The 16,185-nt window shown below is 37.7% G+C and overlaps 1 protein-coding gene across 1 annotated transcript in view; it reads left to right on the top strand.

The window, feature by feature from the left end:
* The first annotated feature begins 347 nt into the window (after positions 1-347).
* The window catches only part of MTPN (myotrophin), a 58,144-nt gene continuing 42,306 nt past the window's right edge, over positions 348-16,185 (top strand). The window contains exon 1 of the mRNA XM_080818610.1: positions 348-790. Coding sequence (XP_080674736.1) covers positions 719-790 — 72 coding nt within the window. The 5' untranslated portion in view covers positions 348-718. The remainder of the gene's footprint in view (positions 791-16,185) is intronic.

The following is a 16,185-nucleotide window of genomic DNA, read 5'->3' as shown; positions in this document are numbered from 1 at the left end:
GAAAGAGAAGTAACAGAAAAGGAAGGAAAGAGGGTAAGAGAGAGAAGGGTAAAAAATAAATAAATAAATAAATAAAAGAGTAAAGGAGGGAACGAAAAGAGAAAGGAATTCAAATCGAACATTCCTACTGGACACTTAGAATGTGAGCAAGGTGCCCTCCAAGGCTGTGTTTTAAAAAAGTTTTTCCCCACGTGTGTGGTCTGCAAAAAACATCCTCGTTCTACCTGAAACAGCCTAACTGGGCCTCCGCCCTGGGCCCTTGCGGCCCACGGACTCGCTTCACTGGCCTCTCAGCCCCGCCCACTCCCCCCGGACCCCGTCTGTCAGCCTGCCTCGCCACTGCGCCTGCGCACGTGGAGCGCTCCGCCGCGGGCCGTCAGGGCGGGGTCCCGAGCGGGGCGTTCCGCCCAAGGGAAGAGGAAGAGGAAGTTGGGGGAGGATCCTAGCTGGGAGTGAACCGGAAGTGCAAACGCTCCTGCTTCTCTTCGGCCAGGCGGAACCTGCTCTGCTGGGCCCGGTGGCCGCCAAAGAACTTTCTTTCTCCCGCCCCAACGGTCGCCGCGGCCAACTGTCTCGCCCGCCTGGCAGCCTTCCCCGCCTTCTCTTCCCCTCTCCAGCTCCGCGCGGCCCTGTCTCCCTCTCGCCCCGCGGTATCCGCTTGCTGCTACCACCGCCTCCTCGTCTTCTGCCCGGCCAGGCGGCCCGCCCCGCTGCAGTGATGTGCGACAAGGAGTTCATGTGGGCCCTGAAAAACGGAGACTTGGATGAGGTGAAAGACTACGTGGCCAAGGTAAGCGGCGACGAGTGGAGCGCGCGAGAGCACGGAGGTGGGATGCCGATGAGGCTCAGGAAGCGGACGGGAGCTGGGCTGGCGGGGGTGGGGGTTGGGGGAGGAGAGACAGCCTGGATGGAGGTGGCACCGAGGAGAGAGGGGAGCCTGGGAGCGTCTGAACTGAAGGAAGGGTCCGGATACCACGGTCGCGTTCTGTCAGGTAACTGGTTGGTGTGATACAGTCAGACTCTTCTTGTCCGCCTGCTCCCTGGGGGAGGGGAGGAGTGGTAACCTTCTTTGAGAGTCACTTCTGAGCACTGGTCATTTGAGTTTGGTCCTCTTCTGTGGCGGAGTTACTTAAATCTTTCTTTGAATGGAGGTAATTCTCCATCTTGGACCTGCCGGTTGCTGAATGAAGTAACCTAAGTGATTAGAATCAGAGGAACGTTTTCTTGAACTTTGAACCTGTTGGGAATTTAAAGTAGTCGTTGACCCTGAAAAAAAGTGCCGAAAATAGCAATGGTTGAGATTTTGAAACTCGGTATCACTGCACTGTGAAGTCTTAACTTTGGGTGTGGCCTTTTTCGTCTCCCACACTACAACAAATAGGTATTTGCTTCAAGTGGTGAGGTTGTCAGTCAGCACCTGGCAGTGTTTAAGATAATCAGAATAGTTTTCAGACAAGCACGCTGACTTTAGTTACTCCATGTTTATCCTTGATCCCATCTGAAATACTCAAACGTGTAATAAATAGTATGCAGTGTAGTCACAGTGTGTTTAGGGGTAAAATCGTGATGAAGAAAGCTCATCTCAAACCTAAACTCAAAATAGAAAGTTGAATCTGCTTTGTGATGGAATGGTAAGCTTAGAATCCCAAGCTGACCTGCCTCTGGACCCTGAAACTGTGCCTTTTGTAATCGTCAGAGAACTGGCCTGCGATTATAATATGATGGTAATGTAAAAACAAATCTCCCAAAACAAAAGTAAAACCTTATGACGTACCCATGGAGGGCGTCTTCTGAAAAATATAATTTTATGTCATTAACCAAGGAGGACATCTTGCTCACCCTCTAAAAGTGTGAGAACTGGGGGCGCCTGGGTGGCTCAGTGGGTTAAGGCCTCTGCCTTCGGCTCAGGTCCTGGTCCCGGGGTCCTGGGATAGAGCCCCGCATTGGGCTCTCTGCTCAGCAGGGAGCCTGCTTCCTCCCTTCTCTCTCTCTGCCTGCCTCTCTGCCTACATGTGATCTGTCAAATAAATAAATAAAATCTTTAAAAGTGTGAGAACTGGATCTGGATTTTACTTCTTCAAAGGATATGACCACTGGTGTGTTGTTTTTGCTTCAGAGATCTGTGTTAGGAAGGAACTAAGCAGAAGCAGTGTTTCTTAAAACTTGCAGGATTGTGCAAGGTAAACCACTGCTAGTTTTTACTCATTTAATACCATTACAGTGTAGACTTTTGCGTGCAGAATATGTGTTGTTAATTTGCAGTGGATTCGTAGGACACTGTTTGCTGCCTTCTCAGCTAGTGGCAGTCTGAAACCTGACTTATTGGATGTTTCAAGGTAAGATTGAAAGGAAAACATTACTGGGGTGCTTTACTCCGTGGTACACTTCCCAGTGATGGGACACTGTGGTACTCTGGAATCGAGTGGGCTTTTGTTTTTCTGTTATGGCAGAAGCTAGGTTATTTGATATACCTGAAATATGAAAAGTTGGTAAATATTAATGGCGCTTACAGCTACAAAACAATACCATTTATGTGGTGTCTTCCTGATCCATTATTTTATATCATCCTTGTGAGTCTTGTGAAAGTCCTTTTATTAATCCCATTTTACAGATAGGAATACTGAGATGCAGGGTACTTAAAAATCCAAAGTTACAGAGATAACAAATAATGAAGCCAGAACTGCTGACTCCAAAACTTAGGCTCTTTTAACTGCTCCATGCAGTCTCTCCCAATATAAACTGTAATTGTGAAAGTATATGATATCAAGATTCTAGTAGGACATTACCCAATTTTTTTTTTAAGAGTATCAAAATCAGGTCATTATGTTCAGTTTGATTTTGTTCTTTCCCTGTTATTACTACCCTACTGCCTATTCTCATCAAAAGAGAGATGCATGAGAGGGAGGCTAGGCATTCAAAGAAAAGCAAAAGGAAGTATTAAGAACTGGCTTATCTGAAAAGTTTGACTGTAATGTAATCCTGTGAACAATGAGCTTTTTTCCTTAGTTTTATTGAGTAACTTGAGTCTCTTAAAATATCTTTTGTTAGTGAAAAATACCCCAAAAACCCAAAACCGCCAAAAACCACCACTCCAGTGTTTACTGAGTTCCCTTACAGTGCTATTCATACTCTCAAGTGCTTATAACACAGTTTCTTCTGCTCAGCAGCCATCTTCCCTGCTTATTCATTGCCTCATCCTTTTCATCTACCAATTTATGAACACTCATTATGATACTGAGTTTATGTAATGTGCATTTATCTGAGTAAAGTATGTAAGCAAAGTACATAAAGGAAGTTTGGACTCATCTCATTTTCCTTCTAAGCGGTGAGCCTTTAAAAATACTCTCCTCAGTACTCCTATGAAGATCTCTCACATTGTTAATACATAAGAATGGACCCGTAGGTGAAGTATTTTAGTTTTTTCCCTTTTTAAAACTAATATTTTAAATAAATCAATAATCTGGGGCCGCTGGGTGGCTTGGTCAGTTAAGTGTCTGCCTTTGGCTCAGGTCATGATTTCAGGGTCCTGAGATCGAGCCCCCACATCAAGCTCCCGGAGCCTCCTTCTCCCTTTCCCACTCCCCCGGCTTGTGCAGCTCTCTCTATCTCTCTAATAAATAAAATCTTTTTCTAAAAAACCAATAATCTTACTTTTCTCCCTGGTATTGACTTCTATACAGAAATCGGAAATAAGGATCATTGAAAAGTCTATGTTACTAAATGTAAAAAGCAGCATATAAACAAAATTTTAGGTTAATCTGTATTAAATGTTCATCTGGAACATTAAAACAGTATCTAAGACACTTTGGCTTCTTGATTGACCTGAAGACCCCACTTGCTTAGTTAATTCATTTTTATTAGGCATCTTTAAGGTCCCAAGCACTCTGCTAGACCTGGCCCGATAGTGAAGAAGCTGGACACGGTGCTCAGTAGACTTAAGCATCTACATTCAGCAGACTTGTAGGGGGCAATTTTCATGCTTTTAAAGAAGTATGAAAACTATAAGTAACATCTCGCTTACATAAAATTCAGTTTGTCCAGTTGGAAAACAAGTGAAAGCCAGAGAGTGAGATCTTCATGAGCAACAGTAATAGATACTCGTAGCCCCATCCTCAATCTGTGTACTTCTTCTGGGTGACATTACCTTTGCCTCATCTGCCATTTCTACCTCTATGTCCATTTCTTCTGTCGCAGTGAATTCTGCTTTCACCTGAGCTCCCATCTGCCGAATGGACGCCTTTGTTCACATAAAATCCAAATTGAGCCTACACTGTCTTTTCAGAAACTTTTTCATTTTTGTTGTCTCCGTTTTGACTAATGACCTCCTGACCCAGAAATTTGTCCAAAAGAGAAATTGGGGGATTTTCCCAAACTACTCAGTGTTGTCAAGACTACCCACTTCGTCTCTCTCTTTACTCTCATTCTTATCACTACTACTTGCGACTAATTGCTGCATCTTTCCCACCTGAACTGTATTTTCCTTGGCTTTGGTAGTCCTCTCTTTCCTGGTCAGTTTGCACATCTTAGTTGGGGAGATCTCTCTGTATTGTGAATTCTGACCATGTTATCTTTTTCAGCCAACCTCCTCCACTGTCCTTAAAATACTTCATGACTCCCCATTATTATTTTTTCCCCATTAATTATTTTTAAAAAGAGCCAGTTACTTTTTGGTTTGGAGAACTAGGCCATTATGATCTGGCCCATGCCTACCTTTCTAAACTCTTCTCTCTATAAACACTCTGCTTCAGGCTGTGCCAGGCTGTTTCTTACTTGTATATCTTTACATGTGCTCTTTTTATCCTCCTGGACCAACTCTGCACACCTCAGTCCCTAACCCCCAACCTGGTGATCCCCTGTTTATCCTCTGAGCTTAAATTCCACTTCTTCCGGAAAAAAAAATTTGACTTCAGATGGTATACTGCTTCTTTTACTGTTTGACTTATCAAATTGCTGTGACTTTGTTTACATGTCTGTCTTTAATTAGGCTCTGAGCCTCTGGAGTTTCGATACTATATTCTTTTTCATCTTTGTATCTCTAGTACAGTGCCAAGGAATTTCACACATTAAAAGCATATATTTCAAAAAATTCTTTTTATTCTTGACTTAGCTACAGTTTCAATATACTTCATTAGCTATGTAATAAAGATTACCATTGACAGAGTGATTTATATTGCCGGGTACGAGAAGACACTCTGCACAATCTTTACCTAAGTTTTCATTTGCTTTTTACCCCAGCATTTCAATATAGCTAATAGTATTCCCATTTTAAGCATGAGGAAATTGAAATTTAGAGAAGTTAAGCAACTTAACAAGGTCACAAAGTCAGTAGCATAAGGATTTAAACATAGAGCAGTCTGAATCTACCGCCCGTATTTTTTTCACTGTATCAGTCTGCCTTGAAATGGTTATCTGGTTTCTTAGCTCAGAGTAGCTTAGCATCAGCACCTTAAGAAAAAGAAAGGTGCTTGCAAGAAGGAGGCACAACAAGTCATCTCTGATTATGAATAAAGACATAGGAAAAATGGCTATAATTTTTGAAATTTTTAGCTGTAACAATATAGAAATAGCATAAAGACAGCATCTCTTATAAACTTTAAATCTCCCCAGAGGCGCTCTTTGCTCAAGGTACTCTCTAAAGAGACTGATTATTTGATAGCTTGTGGAAACTTTTGTATTTATAGTCACACAGTCTTTTTTTTTTTAAGGTTTTGTTTTGTTTTGTTTTGTTTTGTTTTGTTTTGTTTTTAAATATCTACACCCAATGTGAGGCTTGAACCACAACCCTGATTCAAAGAGTTGCACACTCTACTGACTGAGCCAGCCAGGTGCCCCTGTGGTCATATAGTCTTATAATTTATATTCCTAGTGATGACCCTGTGCAGTGCAGAAAAGATTAAATTGTGTCTGCATTAAGAAACAAAGTAAACTGGGGCGCCTGGGTGGCTCAGTGGGTTAAAGCCACTGCCTTCGGCTCGGGTCATGATCCCAGGGTCCTGGGATCGAGCCCCACATCGGACTCTCTGCTCAGCAGGGAGCCTGCTTCCTCCTCTCTCTCTGACTGCCTCTCTGCCTACTTGCGATCTCTGTCAAATAAATAAATAAAATCTTTAAAAAAAAAAAAAAAGAAACAAAGTAAACTAAAGTATTTAGATCTCTATTCAGAATGGTTTCAAGTAACAAATAGCACTTTTTTTTTTCAAAAAGTATGTTCTTAAAATTTTATTTGAGCACTGTCATGCCATGTATAGATACAATTTCATTTACTTATCATATCAACCCATGAGCATAGTTAATGTTGTTAAACCCCCATTTTAGAGATTAAGGGACTGAAGCAAAGATTAAATAGCTTGCCTAAGGTCATAAAGCTCTTGAGTAGTGAAGCTGAGATTTGAACTCTGACTTCATAGCTCCTTGCTATATACTTCAGCATACCATTGACCTTCATTTCTCAAGAATGCTATGTAATTCAGGGGGTACTGTTTTATGCAAGTCTTAAAAATAATCACAGCAGGATGGTAATTATCCATTGAGACTACTTAGAGGTGAACTTTGTGGTAGATTTTGAGGACCCAGCTATCCTAGGGGTGAACGTTTGTGAGTTGTATTAATGGTCCCTTATAACCTCCAGTAGGTCTGATGTATGTACTCTCTTGTTTACATGTGCTTCTGTTTCACTTGCTGTGAAATACTATACATCAGGTCTCTAACTTCCCTTTCTCTATGGTTTCCTTTCCCTCTCCAGCCCCCATTCTAATTACATCTGCCTTTGACACTCAGATAGGTTTGAAAAGCCACAATTGTGCACCCTTTGAAAGGATAGGATCTCTTGAACCTGAGAAAAGTATCAACTCTAATCTTTAGAAATTGCAAGACTTACTAGGATCGCTTTTCACTTTCCTAATAAAATAGGCGACTTAAAAGCAGTCTTAATTTAATCTGTCTTGCATTTATTCATTTTAGGCAGTTTCCCATTTTTCCATTCCTTTTTTAAATTACCGGCTTTTTCTTATAAAGATTTGTCACTGTATTCTGCCCTTTCTGCATCAGGGCTAGTGACTCAGTCAGAAAGCAGATATATTAGCTTGTATAAATAAATATAGGTGCCCTCAGAAGATAGAGAAAATTTAGTATAGATACACTTTTCTGTCTGTTACCCTTTTTTTGAATGTAAAAGAAGATCTTTTTATATTGGAAGGCTAATGTTCACTCTGATATATAGTGTTTGGTTTGAAACTGTAGACATTATCCTTACACTAGTGCAGGCAGTTAAAAGTATAATATATTAAAGCTGGTTTGATTATAAAAATATAAGCTTTTACTATGTAAAAGATAACACTGCACTGAATAAAATAAATTGAGGCTAAGTGTCCCATTGCCCATTTCCCCTGCCCAAGTAGTTTCTTAAATATAGGTTGTATTAGGTATTTTTAAGACAGAAAAGCATAAAAAAGACAAAAATTGCCCCATTATTCTACTACCTAGATAATTCCTTTTAACGTTAAAAAGTGAAATTAATTCAGGAACAGATTAAAAAATGCAGCAGCTATGACTTCCTTCTCTGGTCTCTGTGAACAAAGTGAACCAACAGTTTCACGTAATTTCAGAAAAACATTGGAAATTCAGTTACTCGTCTATTTCCCCACTTAAAAACAATTCTGTACATACTTCTACACTTGCATTTTTAAATTCCTTGATAATTTATTTTAAGTTCCACAGTGAAATTTATTCATTTCCCCCCCTTTTGTTCACTGGGACATAGTATTCTGTTTTATGGATACACCATAATTTATTTGACTAGTGTTCTATGATAAATATTTTTTCCAGCTTATTTTTGTAATTAAACAGTGCTATCATGATTACCTTTGTATACATACCTTAGCAGCTTTTGAGGTTGTATCTGTATTACTCTCCTGATAAAGTTTTATAAACTTAGGCACACATCAGTAAGCACATTAGACTGATTATTCCCTGACAACATCAGCAGCACTGGGCATCATCACACTTTTAGTTTTTGCCATTTGAATAAGTTGCTTCAAATTCCATTTTTTAATGAGGAAATCAAACATCAAAACTTTATTAGCATTTGTGTTCTTTCCCCAAAATTTTTTGTTCATATCTTTTGTTCATTTTTCTATTAGGTAGTTGGTCTGTTTTTTATTGATTTGCATGAGCCCTTCATAAATTAAGGAAGTTCGTTTTGTCCCATACTTTGTAAATTTTTTTTTCCTTTTTATCTCTTGACTTCATCTATTTTGTTGTTGTTCTATAACAGTCCTTACTTTCTGTGTGGTAAATATATCACTCTTTCTCCTTTTGTGACTTGGATATTGTCTCCTACTTACAGAGATCTCTTTCTTCTCTGTAAGATTATAGATAAATTTGGTCTTCTAAAACTTTTTCTCTTTCTTTTTTTTGGTATTTTAGGCATTTGATCCTTCTGCTATTTACTTTGAAGTGTTTGTTTTTTTAACAGTTTGTTTCCATACCATTTATTGTGTAATTCTTCTTTCCTTACTAATCTAAACTATTATCTTCTTCACTGGCAGAATTCTGTGCTTGAATTTCTTGCTCTGGTTCTATCTATACTAAATTGTTTTAATTACTGTAGCTTCATAATATATTTTAGCATGGAATGGAGCCATTTTTCTCTTATATTCTCTTTGGAATTTTTGCATGAGGGTTCCTTTAAGATTTTTTTTTTTTCTCATTTTTTCTGTTGTCTCAGGGAAAATATGAGCATTTTTGGAACTACCTCAAGTTTAACCCTTATGTCTCCATAAGCATTATACATTTTTTTCTTGCATGTTGACATCATGTAATCTGAAGAACATAATCCTTTAGGTAGGATCAGAGGATATAGTACAGTGTGGGAATATTCTCTATCAAGTATTTGAAGTAGTGAAGTTGTGTTGAGGTAATCCGATCATAGCTGAATTGATAATTTTAAGAGTTACTGTAGGTACCATAGCAATGGCGACCTTGTAATGAGAAGTAAGACAAGAATTATTTTTTTTACAGCCATATCTTTACTATATTAATAGTTTTGATAGCTTGGAAGCTTGATGTTTTTGGGGGGCGGGGTCCACAGAACACTACCAAGGGTGGAGAGGAGCTGTGATTATTGAAAGCAATGAAAGAGGAAGCAAACATAAGCTTACCCTAGAAAATGAAGGAGCAAAGAGCCATGTGACCTTAAAGTTCTAAAGGCCCATACAATAATTAACATGTATGGATGTAACCTCGAGCTTCAAGAAAAGTTTAAATTTAGTCTACTTTTCTCTTATTTAAAAAGTCAGAGATGTATAGGATATATTTGGGAAAGATTTCTATTTGACTGTACAAGATAATGAACATTTTGATACTTATGTCTAAATTCTTGACCTTCTGAAAAATTTAGATATCAAAGAAAGGGGGTTGTATTGTAGATAATGAACACTTTACCCATAGTATAATAGAAGCAATAACAGTCTTCTTAGGGAATTTGAAATTTCATTGTTGGTTTAGCCATAATGTTAATGGCTTTGGAATTAGACCCTCTTGGCTCTGGCTCTCTTAACTAACTGGATTGTGTTGAGCAAATTAGTTCCCCGCTCAGAACCTGGGTTTCCTCAACTGAGGAAAAATGAGGCTATTAATAATACCTACTTGGTATATGTCAACTGTGTACCATTTTCCCTGGCATGTGGTGATTGTTAGCCAAGAAATGTTAGCCACTGTTACTCATAATAATAACCATAATTTTTTTTAGAAGCAGAACTACATAAATATCATGTAGTCCACCTCCCTTATTTTGTAGATGAGAAAAAATAAGTCATTAAATGGCTTGACCCAGATCATACTGCTAATTAGGATTAGGACTTGATGGCAGTTTTCTGGAACCAGAACAGGTGCTTCACACACCCCCCCACCAAACTATGGTATTTTATAATGAAGTATTTTGTACTTTATACTAGTTACTACCTCTGTTGGAATGTTCTTTTTTGCCCCACCCTATCTGCATAGCAAATTTCTGCTTATTTTTAAAGTTCTTGTTCTATATAGCACTCCCTGTTTGTGCACTTAACTCCTCATTTATGCCAGTGTGGTATCTAACATAGAACTTTTTTAAGGTGTTTCTGCTATAGTGCAGTTTCTTTAACTGGAGAGCTATAGGCTCCTGATTTGACTGACAAGTCCCTGGACTTGAATTAGAAAAATAGTGGTTTAAGAAATTCAAATCTTGTTCTATGGAAGTCTTGCTCTTGTCTTTAAGTTTTGAATATTCGAAAAGAGTTTTTTGTTAATGACTGGTTAAAAAAAAAAAAAAGGTGCCATCTGGGAGTGGCTCATTTGTTACCATTTAGATGTTTGAATAGTTTGTCTCAAACTTGAGAACTCAGAGATCACCTCCCCCTGAATATTTCACATCTTGATTTAAGATAACAGTGTTTTTAGTGGGACTTTTATCTTTGGGGGGGGGGGGGCGTCCCAGAATTTGAAGGCCCTTCCTGTGTTTGAGGAGTTCACTCTTTTTTTTTTTTTTTAAAGATTTATTTATTTATTTGACAGAGATCACAAACAGGCAGAGAGGCAGGCAGAGAGAGAGGGAGGAAGCGGGCTTCCCACTGAGCAGAGAGCCCGATGCGGGGCTCGATCCCAGGACCCTGAGATCATGACCCGAGCCGAAGGCAGAGGCTTAACCCACTGAGCCACCCAGGCGCCCCGAGGGGCTCACTCTTATATGGTATGAATCTTGGTGAAATGCAAGACCTACCACAACAAAAGCCAAAAAATACAGATAAATTTCTTTTTCCTGCCTGTACTTAGAAAATAGGCCCCAAATTCATAATCCTTATTGGATGCTTTTTTCCTGGAGCTGATACAAAGATGCTGGCACTGTAAAGAATCTAGCAGCAGCAGTAAAATACGCAGTTTCCAAAAACAGAAGTCATGCTGTGCCCGTTGTGATATCTTCTATGCAGGTGCTTCTTGTGACAGATTTTGGTTTTATTTCTTGTTTTGAAGCCTCCTTCATGCCTGCACATTTACTGAGCTTGGATCTTGCTTGATTTCCAAACTGTGGAATCTCAAGAGAAGGCTAGTTACTGCAGTTTTCATTGGTTCATTCATAATTCATTCAGCATATCATTTGGGCGCCTATAATACCAGCCACCGTATTCAGTAAGCCTAGGAATACACTGATTGTTTCTGAGGATCCATTTTCTTTAGTAGGCTCAGTTAAAAGGGTATACACGACAAACAACAAATAAGATAGTTATATGGGTTTGAATAAATTATTTTCTTAAAACATGACATGAATAAAACTTAGAAAGCAAACATACAAATATGTTAAGGAATATACAACCATATAAAAATAATAGACTGCTATAAGAGCCAAGAAAAAGTCATATTTGATTACGGTATAGAGGAGAATCAATGCTATAGAACATCAGACTCAAAATGGAAGATAATGGGAACAGAATCCCTTCTCTTTGAGGGCTTTCTCTGTGTCAGGTATGGTCCTACAGAATAAGGTAATATACATGTAGATAATGCGTATAATTTAATCTGTGTCTGCCCACGTAGGCTTTATCTCCATTTTATAGGTAGAGAAATGAAAATTAAGTAACTTGCCTGAAATCCTACAGCTAATAAGTGGAAGGACAAGATTTGATCTCATTCTAAAAGAGTATTCTTTTCCATCATTTGCACTGAAAATTTTCAGAACTACAAATGGAATACATACATGGAAAAAATTGAAGATTATTACGATATGTAAAGCATTGAGATTTAACCAGCAAAAGATAGCATAAGCAAAAGAACATACAAGTTCGAACTGATAAATAGAAATACAAGTTTTCACAACTGAAAAGAACACCCACAACTGGAAATAGAGGGTCCCCACATTTTATTCAAAATCGGTAAATGTAAATGAGGAGCTTAACACATCCTGACTAAAATGATTAACTTATGAAGATTTTTTTTTTTAGATTGTATGCTTATAGGCAAAATAATATCATGAATTTTGAGGTTAAATCATCTTACCTTTAGATTTTCTGTGATAGTACTGGAAAATAGTGAAACAAGCAGTTCTGTCAGGAATAAAACATATGATCAAGTTGTCACTCATATATGATCGTGACAGAAAAACAATCTTAAGAAAATATATACACCCCCTTCCCCACTCAGTAGACTTCTGCAGAGATCATATTTAAAATTTTAGAAATTGAATTACTTTTTCCCTTCTGTCTGTCTTCTCTCTTGCCCCCTCTTTTCCTTCCCTTTTCCCTCTTTCTCCCTATTGTGGTTTTATTTGCAGATATAAACTTTAGGAATGTAAACCATTGGATCCAGACACGAAGATATTTCCCAGGCTACGTAAGGTTTTAGGAATAAATTCCATCTGTGGAGCCATGACTTAGTTTCTTGAAAATGAAGCTAATTTTTTATCATACTAAGTTTTCTAAATTGAGGTACTACCATAATATTTTAAATGGATTTTTTTAATTTTGGTAGTCTTTCTTCATATAAATGCATGCATTTTGTTAAATTAAAATTTTAATTCTATACCACCAGTAAGAATTTTAATACTTCACTATTTCCATCTGAAAATTTCCAAATGTGACTGATTGCTTTAAAATCTTCCAAAGAAGAAAAATCAAGTGAGCTTTTAATAAGTAAATCAGCTATATAAAATTAATTTCAGTGCCAGAAGTAGTCATCTTGCAGAAAAAAAAATGAACCTTACGTTGAAAGTTCTGTGTAATGTACAGATGAGGGACTATACCATAAGATTTGAGCTCTTAACTCTCTGGACTTTCATTTAAAAACTTTTTTGTTAGTAAAAAAAAGTAGATGCTGAATACTTCTATTAGGTAAAAAATACTTAAAAACAGTCATGCGTTATGTTTGCACTTAAAATTTTTTCCAGTTCACATTTTGATTTTCATTAGTTTTGTATGATACTAGTAAGTAAATTAATGAAAATGAACTATAATTTGAATGTATACTTCCAGAACCTTGAATAGTCCTAAGTTAAGAGTACTGGAGACAGAAAAACATAGTTATTTGCATAGCTATTTTAAAAACACAGAACTTTGTTTTATTTTGTAGTTCTCATCTTTATACAAGGTATATGTGGTTTTTTTCTGTGAACAGTTTTTTTCAAAAATTTTTTGCCAGATTCTAAGGCATCCATTAACCATTGAAATATGTTAAAAGTACTACCATTTGTAGTAATTTTGTCAGTGAAAATAACCCACAGTTGGGAATGTGTCTGGGGTGACTGGTCCTGGTAGATTTTAGAAGGTGATTATTTTGATCAGAATCAGCATAGTAAGGATTTTAACTAGTAATAAAAAATTGTTCTTCAAAACAATTTAAAATGTTTTCTGTGGATGCATTGTTATCTATGTACTAAGTAGGTGCTCATTAAATGAATGCTTATTATGGGTGTTATTCCTGTTCATTACTTTGAAATGAGTCGTGTTTATAATATTGAAAGTCTCATGCATTTGGTATGGCAGACCTTTACTGAAAACTGTAGAAAATATGTAGAATTAAGAGCAAGTGATTAAATATTTCTCAGACCATCTACCTTTCTCCTGTGCTGTCTGCCTGTGTTACCACCATTTTTGTTTTCTTTGCTCCTCAGTGATAAATTATACATTTGAATCCACTGCCATGTAATTTATAACTCTGGTACTTTTTATCCACTAATATCACTAGTGCAGTATTACATAACTTTTTTTGGCAAAGTTGTATCCTGAGGCAAGGACTTGTACCCTCGAGGGGCAGGAGAGAGGACAGAGGGACAGTTGTAGGAAAGAAGAGGCCATAGCATTCATCCAGTTCTCAAAAGGCTCTGTCATTATGAAAATACTTAATACTACAGTCTTAAGGAAATTTTGAACTCTGAGTGGGGAAAGGTAATACTTTTAGCTGTAACTGAATTACCGGGTACATTGACTCAACTATATAGAATTTGTTAAATTTAATAGTTTTACTGCATTCTCCTGTCAGTCAGGTGTCCAGTATTAACTTACCTGCTGTGCTACAAAATGGTCACACATATGCTAATTTAGTCTACTCTTTGTTGAGTAGCTTTTGAGGACACTGGTTTCTTGTGACAGTACAGTATGTACTTATGCCGGTAGAACTCAATTGCAGTAACATCGTAGGTATCTTGGAGATCAAAGGAAGCAAATTACCTGTGTATTTTCACCTGAAAAAAGTCCTTAAAAAGAGTTCTCTGCAAGAGTCAAATGACCATTTCATTTGGAAATATTGTAAAGAATGCTATCCCAGTCTGAATGTTTATTATTCAAATGAACCTAATGTGTTGTAGAGAGCTGCAGGAAGTACTGCATTTAGTAAATATCATGCCCAAACCACACTTCTGCAATGCATATAAAAGGTTTTGCTGTTGGGGCACCTAGGTGGCTCAGTCCAAGCATCTGCCTTCAGCTCAGGACATGATCCCAGAGTCCTAGGATCAAGCCCCACATTGGGCTCATCCTGCTCAGCGGGGAGATTCATCTAGTCAAGTAACAGGTGTTACTTGACCTTCTCCCTCCCGCCCCACCCTCCTTGTGCTCACTCACTCATTCAGATAAATAAGTAAAATCTCTTTAAAAAAAAAAAAGATTTTGTTGGGTTATGGACATTGGGGAAGGTAGGTGATATGATGAGTGCTGTGAAGTATGTAAGCCTAACGATTCACAGATCTGTACCCTGGGGCAAATAATATATTCTGTGTTAATAGAAACAATTTTAAAAAATTAATAAAAATTTTAAAAAGATTTTGCCATTAAGGACAGGCAATCTGAAATTATTGAAAGTATGTACGTATTTGTAAATATGTTTTTATTCTTTATTAAAACCATTTAGGAGAGTAGATAAGGCAAATATTGAAAAAAAACTGGGGAAATCTGTTGAGAGGAAGATATAGAAGAATAGAAATACAAAGTGAACTAGACTAGGTGAATGAACCTATTCTCTATTTGGACTGTGAATGATAGAGGTAGAGCACTTCGTATCACAAAGCCCCTTGAAGTGATTTTTTTTATTCACTATTGTACCTACCTTTTGCCACTTATTTGCCTTAAACTTCCAGAAGATATACTTAACAGTGAGGTAGTACTAGCACCCACCAGAAGAAAAATTACTCTCCGGACCATAAAAGTGATTAAAATGACAATATTTCTAAAATATAGGTAAGGCAAACCAAAGACCTAATACTTGTCCTGTGTTACAAATAAGTACAATGGTATTCTAATAGCCACCGTGTAATACTAAGTTATTTGCAGAGTGCTTTGTCTACATTTTCTTATTTAATTCTTATAACATTTGGTTTAAAAAAGACACCATGAAAGATTGTTTTGACAGATAAGGTAAATGAGAATTGAAGAAATTTAAGTAATGTGCCCAGGTTAACCAAGCTAGTAAATGGCAGAGCCAAAATTTGTCTCTAGGTGTTTGATTTTTGATTTCATAAACTACTCTCATTCCATGTCATGAACAGGAGTTTTGTTTTTTTTTTTTAAAGACTGGGGGGGGTGTAGAGAAATGGAGTTTCAATTTTTTTTTTTTAATGACTTAACACAAACCTGTTGTCAAAAGAGAAACTTGTAGAACGCAGTGACTGTAGTCCAGCTTATGCTATGCAAATTACACCTGTTACTTGACCTGATGAATTTGTGTCTTTTTGTCACTTCTGTACTTTTCTACCATGTAGAGTAGTATCTCGCTCTTAGTGGGAGCGTATAAATATTTGTTGGATAAATGACCAGATAAATGACTACGGAATGAAAAAAAGTTTGAAGGTCTTATGAAAGATCTACAGCTGTGCATGTGATGGTAAGAGTTTATATAGAAAGAGCTTGTAGTTATTCTCTCTCCAGAAGATGAGATCGAGATCAGATTAAGGATTATCAGCTTGAGCTGAAAGTCACTGGCAAGATTTGAGTCTCTAAATGGCAGGAAAAGAAGAGCATCCAAAATCTGGACAGGGAATAAAGTGTTAACAGATGGAAACTAGGTGAACCAGTTCCCCTTCATGTTGGCATTAGCAAACTGGCAGAAAAGGGGTCTGAATCACGGTGAGGGGGAGCTACAGTATTGTCTTGGGAGTTAACTCTTGTCACCCAGTACATTAGGGTTCTTCAGTGCTTTTATCTAGTTTCTAAGATAAAACACAAAAGATAA

The sequence above is a fragment of the Martes martes genome (assembly GCF_963455335.1).
Source record: "Martes martes genome assembly, chromosome: 11".
In the NCBI taxonomy this organism is placed as follows: Eukaryota; Metazoa; Chordata; class Mammalia; order Carnivora; family Mustelidae; genus Martes; species Martes martes.
This window is presented reverse-complemented; position numbering and strand designations above follow the sequence as displayed.